General features: G+C 47.3%; 1 protein-coding gene across 1 annotated transcript in view; it reads right to left on the bottom strand.

The window, feature by feature from the left end:
• The window catches only part of Dstyk (dual serine/threonine and tyrosine protein kinase), a 48,236-nt gene extending 41,903 nt beyond the window's left edge, over positions 1–6,333 (bottom strand). The window contains exon 1 of the mRNA XM_048430716.3: positions 5,935–6,333. Coding sequence (XP_048286673.3) covers positions 5,935–6,199 — 265 coding nt within the window. The 5' untranslated portion in view covers positions 6,200–6,333. The remainder of the gene's footprint in view (positions 1–5,934) is intronic.
• Between the last annotated feature and the right edge of the window lie 416 nt (positions 6,334–6,749).

A 6,749-nucleotide genomic window follows, 5' to 3' on the forward strand; every position in this document is an offset into this window, starting at 1 on the left:
GTGGGGGAAGACTACCCACTTTTCCACAGGAGCATCACACTCTCCCTCTAAGAAAGGCAGCGGTGGGAGGATCACTAATGGTAACGGGATGTATTCTGCACTGAACCACACAGACATGACCACCATCATTACTCACAAAGAGTACGGAGTACCTCAACTCCTTTTTAAAGTTTGTTGTTTCTTTCAACAATGATGGAGATGGAATCCCAGTTAAGTAAACTCCTTCAACCACTGAGCCAACAACCATGCCTCAACTCTTTATCAATACAGTAGTGTGTATGTGTGTGTGTGTGTGTGTGTATGTGTGTGTGTGAATATATATGTATCGTGCACACATCTGTAGAGGTCAGAGGACAACTTACTGGTTCTTTCCTTTTACCATATGGATTCTGGGGCTTGAATTCAGGTCTTCAGTTGTTTGTTAGTTTGTTTCTGTTTTGAGACAGGGTCTCTGAATAGTTACTGCTGTTTTGAACATTCTATGTAGACCAGGCTGGCTTTGAACTCAGAGATCCATCTGCCTCTGCCTCCTGTTTGCTGGGATTAAAGGTATGCACCACCATGCCCTGCTTAGGTCTTCGGTCTTCTATGTCCTTAATCCCATCATACTCTGTCCCTTCAAAGACAGGTGATGGGTAAGTAGGCAGCCAATCTGTAGATCCTTTAATGGGACTTGATGAAATGCTAAGCTTCCTTTCCTAATTGCAATCTGGAATGGCTCATCTCACTCGGGTCCCCAGGTAGACTGGCTTACACAGAGAGCAGCGTGAACATTAAGAACGCACTTCTCATACCTTGATGGCACTCTGGTCTAGTTAGTACTGCGTGAAAATCATTCTCTGGGGCATGAAAATAATTATTGTGGATGGAGCATGGACTCTAACTTCAGCTCAACTAGCACAGTCGCACAAGTCTATAGTTCCAGCTACTCATGAGGCTGAAGTAGCAGGACCATACAAGTCAGGAGTGTCAGAGAGGTGGAAGACAGGCTGAGTGTAAGAGACAGGACGACAGGAAAGGGTGCAAAAGCTATTATGCTCAGAGAGGCCAATTCCTAGCAAGTCTCTGATCAGCAAAAGTGGTCCCTAAAGCCCTGAGCCTCAGGGAGTAGGAACTAGGACCTGAAGGAGTGGGTCACATTTACTTCACTGAATGGGATAAGGTTTCCTACTACAGTAAATCATGGTTCTAAATTAGGACTCATTTGTAACGGACGGGCTCTGCAAAGAGTGCATTTGAATTCCTAAGCCAGGTCAGGGAAGCACAAGGAGCCACAGAAGCAGAACTGGACCTGAAGCCTGTAGACCCGGGGGGAGACCTGGCTCCAGTACAGTACTTTGTCCCACCTTCATGTTTCTGTCTTCTTGCTTTCTCTCCCCTCCCCTCCAAGCCTATGTTCCCACTTGCTAATCCATTGTTCACCACACCCTCCCATCGGCAAGAGTCACATCCATTAGTATCCACACCTGAGCTGTAGTGTCCACTGTCTCTAAGTGTCACAACTTTGTAAGGTGGGCATTATCACTCTCGCATCATACAATGAGATAAAATGATCATTTTTGTTTGCTGTTTTGACTTTTGAGACAGAGTCTCACTGTGAAGTCCAGGTTAGCCTGGAACTCTGTATATAGCTCAGACTGATTTTGAATCCCAGATCCTCCTGCCTCAGTTTTCCAAGTGCTGGGATCCCAGCTGACTACACTCTGTGATACAGACTTCCAGGACAGAGCCTGTTTTCAGTAAGTGTTGGTGCTTACTTGTAAAATTCTGGCAACCCATCTACACTAAAAGTGACAAAAAGAGGCCAAAGAATGCTGAGAAACACATCTATTAAATAATAAAAGCAAACAGCTATAAAAACCTAAGAATCAAAATTCATTTAAAAGGTCTATAATCTAGCCACTCTACCTTCCTGTTTTCCTCTCAGTTAATGTGTTACATGTGTATAAATTCTAGCTGAGATTATACCTCTGCAGAGGACCAAGTTCAGGCCTCCAACTTTTTTTTCCATCCCCCAACACACACACATAGGTTCTCTGTAATGATGACAATTATTATTAGTTTTTCTTAAGAGAAAAGTGTAAGCCAAAGTAGTGCTGTATGCCTACAGTCTCCGCACTTGGGAGGTGAGGCAGGGTTACAGGTTTGAGGCCAGCCTGAGCTACATCTTGAGACTCTATTGAAAGGGGAAAAAGAGGGAGAAGGACTGGTATCTGCTCATCCAAGGTAAGCCAAATTTCTTTACTTGACCCTAACCCCCATATGTAGCATGCTGACCACACATCCCAGGCACTCACGTGTCTATCTAATAATGGCTACTGTGGGGCCGGGTGCGTACCTGTAATCCTAGCACTTGAGATAGAGACAGAGGGATCACTTGAACAAAGGTGCTTAAGACTAGTGCAGACAACACAGTGAGACTGTATCAAAAACAGATGGCAGCTGCTGCTTACCAGCACCTTAGCAGGCTGCCTGAATATGCGCAGTGCTACCTCCCAACAATCCCAGAGGGAAGGTCCATTCCAACCCCCATCTCCAGACGAGGAAGCTGTGACACAGCATAGCTATGATCAGTTAAGAGCGAAGGGAGGCAACACAGATGACAGCGTTCCCACCAGACATACATGAGTCATTCCCACTTCTTAAAATGGAGCGCTTTAAGAAAAGCAGCAATAGCTAGGACCTCCACTGGATCATAAAATAAGACAAATATTTTCCCTTCTCCCTTTTTGTAATACTCTACCCTGCCTTGCCTGAAAGGGGTTCAAAGTCTTTATCTCATTGCTTCTGAATGCTCTAGCACAGGAGAAGAAAAAAACAAATGACAAACAAAACCCTCAACAGATGGAGGGGTCTATCCCCCACAGCTACATGAGATGGCTGGAACAACAAAGGGAGAGCCGAATCAATGACCTTCTCTGACAGTTAGTTCTCTTTACAAGCGAAGCTACTCTCAAAACCAGAACATTTCAAGTGTTCTACTTAGTCCATATCACTACTATCACCACCACTACATAGCCCAGGCTGACCGGAACTCACAATCCCCCCATCTCAGCCTCCTGAGCACTGGAGTTGCTGGCACAAGCTGCCATGTCTAATTCCATCTGCATTTTTTTTTCCTTTCATCTTTTCTTTTGATGGGGGAGGAGCACAGGGTTTTGCTAAATAAACCAGGCTGGTATGGAACTTGCCTCAGAGCCCAGGCTGGCCCTGAATTTAATAGAGACCCTCCTGACAGTAACCCTTCTAATGGCGTTCAGGGTTGGGACTACAGGCACACACCACCCAGGTGGGCCTCAACCAGGCCTTCCATCCATACTTAACTTGTAAATACCGGAATTCTTTTATGTTCTATACACGGACTTGAGTGGATATATACCTATCAAAAATAAGAAGTGTTCTTTTGGAGTTCTTCCCAGTTCTCTGTAGTTGAAAGTGAAGTTTTTTTTAAAATGGTGTTATATGTTATGACAAATGGCATACAAAGAAATATTAAAAATTGTTTTATTATTGTTGCCATCTTTTTAGTCCAACAACTTCAAAGTATAGTTAGTCCCTGATCTTCAGTTGCTCAAATACACTGCATTAAACCGAGAAGGGCTTGTTAGGTTAAGAATTGAGGGCCCCTTTCCTCCATGTTCTGAGCATTTATTAATCAGAAATCAACACTCACAAAAGAAAGTTGAGACAATCCCCAGTGACTTGACCATACCAAAAAGCTCCAACTAGCACAAGGAGCTAATTGTCCTGTAAAGAGTGGTTCTACTTTCTAACACGTTTACCAGAATATCCGGACGACAGCATCCTTCAAGTAGACACGGAGAAACTTAGACCCTGGTGCAGCCACACCGCCAATGACTAGGAAGCATGGTATGGAACAAAATCAAATTGTTCCCCATCCTGTCAACTGTGAGCTTCTGGCATTTTATTGAGATGGGCGCATTCCAAAGGGTGAAAAAGTTCAAATATGCAAAAGTTAGATCACAATGCAGTCAACCAGAAAAGCCAATTAAGCAAAAATACAAAGGTGTTTTTGTATGTCTTAGGTTTGCCTTAAAAGAAAACAGCCAATCAAGATGCTTGAAAAATTTAAAGTCTCCATCTAAGTTAAACCCAGTCTGATTTTTTGGTAAAGGAGTAACTCCGAAGCAGTCATTTTAAAGTAAGGGCAGCAAGTAAAGCTACAGGAGGATCTTCTGATGAAGGAAATCGCTGCAAAGAATGGAGGGCATATCCTCTTCTAGACAGCAAGTCTCCAGGTGTGGCCAGAGCACTTCAGAAAAGGTAGGTATCACCCTAGTGCTTTTTTGTCCGAGGTAAATAAGAACTTTCACCTGAAAGTGGTGGTGCACACCTTTAATCCCGACACACTGTGGAGGCAGAGGCAGGTGAATCTGAGTTCCAGCACAGCCAGAGCTGTCACACAGAGATACCCTGCCTTGGAAAACAAAGCAAAGAGACAAACAAGGAAAAAAAATCTTTAAAAAAAAATACACATATTCAACATTGGTGATGCACGCCTTTGATCCCAGAACTTGGGAGGCAGAAGCAGGTGAATTCTTGTGAGTTCGAGCCCAGCCTGGTCAAAAGATAGTTCCAGGACAGCTAGGGCTACAAAGAGAAACCCATTTGGAAAAATCAAAAATAAATAAACATATATTCAGTGGTGTGTGTGTGTGTGGTGGCCAAGGTCAACTTTCAAGAGTAGGTTCTCTCCTGATCAACTCAGGACATCAGGCTTGGCAGCAGGTACATTTACCAGCTGAGTTATCTTGCTGGCCCCAAACAAGGACTCTTTAAAATGGCCTCTTGGGCAATGGAACAGTATTACTGAAGGCCCTATCTGGACTCACCTGCCCATCTTTAAATCCCCCCTTCTGGAGTCTCAGACAAATTTAAGATAGTAAACATGCACCTAATATGACTGTGGAGTACAACTCACAAGTTCACCTTAAGTCCAAATTTGTCACCAACATCACATTTCTAAAAATGTTAATAAAACACCTGTATCAGATCCCAGCATCTTCGACTGCTGAATTAGACTCTTAGGATCCACCTGCTCCGGTGACACAACAGAGTTGTGAGACAGAGCCTGAGATGTGCCATTTTTAATACACTCCTGGGGTTGTTTTAATCCACACTGCACCGTGAGAATCACTAAATAAAAACCAAGGGCATATCTGCTGTTAAGCTGTCTCCAAAGACCTATCCATATGGAATGCCAGTGGCTTCTCCTTTCCTAACACAGCGGCTCCCCTCCAGTTCCCCGCCAATTGCAGTTCAACAGTAATCAAGGAGGATCAAAGATCTGGCAGTATTTAACGTGATTTGGGACCTCTGACACATCCCAGAGGGAAAAAGACCAAGTCAAGAAAGGCAAGTTCTTTAAGGGCTCAGGACCGCCCCCCTCCACCCCCAACAACAACAACAAAAAGTCTTAACTCTTTCACGATAAGCGCAAGTAACATCTCTGGACAACTAATTGCTGGCACCCATTAGATGTATTTTTCTTCGGCGACTTCAAATCCTATTTAGAAGACATCTTCACAGGGCTGTCTCTTGACTGGATTACAAGCATTTTACACTCCCAAACCCCACGCGTGCAAACATCCCAGTGCAGTCCCAAGGCGTCCAGGGACACCAGGAACACCCAGCCTAATGCCTAACTGGGAGGACTCGGCCTCCTAACTGTGCACCCCCAACTCAAAGCAACTTTCCCACTCTCCGCTGAACCTTCTCGGGTTCTGCCTCCCTGTCTCGAGCCCTCGCCACCTCTCCACAGGGATGTCCTTCCACTTCATCTCAGATCCCCGCGGCCCAGGCCCCGCGCCGCCCCGCGGCCCACTCCCATCGGCCGCCTCCTCCTGGGCTTGTTTTGCTGACAGAGGTGCCACCCTCCAATTTTCCTCGTTCCTTCGGGCCTGTCCTCCTTACCCGCTGGCAGCGGGGCTTCGGCGACGTCGCCGGCAGGGCCAAGCTCCGCCGCGCCGCCGCCCGCGGGGGAGGAGGGACAACTGTGACTGTGGGAGCACTTGATGTCGCGGAAGAACTTCTGGGTCTCTCGCAGGTTCTGCCGCAGCCGTCCCAGGTAGCGGCGGTAGCGGCCGAAGCTCCGGCACAGCTCGCGGATCATTCCGCCGCCTCCCGGGCCGGGGCCTGACACGGACTCGCCGGCCCACGGCTGTCCGTCGGCCTCCATCGCTCAGCCCGCAGTCTGCGCGGCTAGCTGCGCCGCTGGCCCGGCCCCCTCCGCCCGCCCCCTAGCGCTCAGCGAAGGCGGAATCCGCCTCCCGATGCCCCTGCCGGCACTCAACCGGGCCTCCAGCCTCCGTCACCGCCACCGCAGAAAGTCAGGGCGCCCAGCGCTGGCCAGAACCTTTCTCCGCTCCCCCGCGGAGCGAGGGAAGCGCTCACCGAGGCACCGCCGTTGCGCGGGCTCCTGGGACTTGTAGTCTGGACTGGGTGGAATGCCACACCGCCCACGGGAAAGCGCGGGAGCGAGTGGACCCGACTGCTATCACTCTGTGCCTATACTCGTTTAGTGTAAAGTGTATTTTTGCTCTGTACACAAGTCCCTAACGAAAGACAAAAACAGCGTGGTCCGAACGCCGGTAGATGTGGGATACCTCGAATTAGGTCGAAAAATTTTAATAGTGTAAAGAGGAAACAAAACTGAGGCCAGAACATCTGTATGGTTACCCCAAATGGACACAACAGATACTAGAGAATTGGTTGAAAACACCCTGGGA

The sequence above is a fragment of the Myodes glareolus genome, chromosome 5 (assembly GCF_982192425.1).
Source record: "Myodes glareolus chromosome 5, mMyoGla1.1, whole genome shotgun sequence".
Taxonomy (NCBI): Eukaryota; Metazoa; Chordata; class Mammalia; order Rodentia; family Cricetidae; genus Myodes; species Myodes glareolus.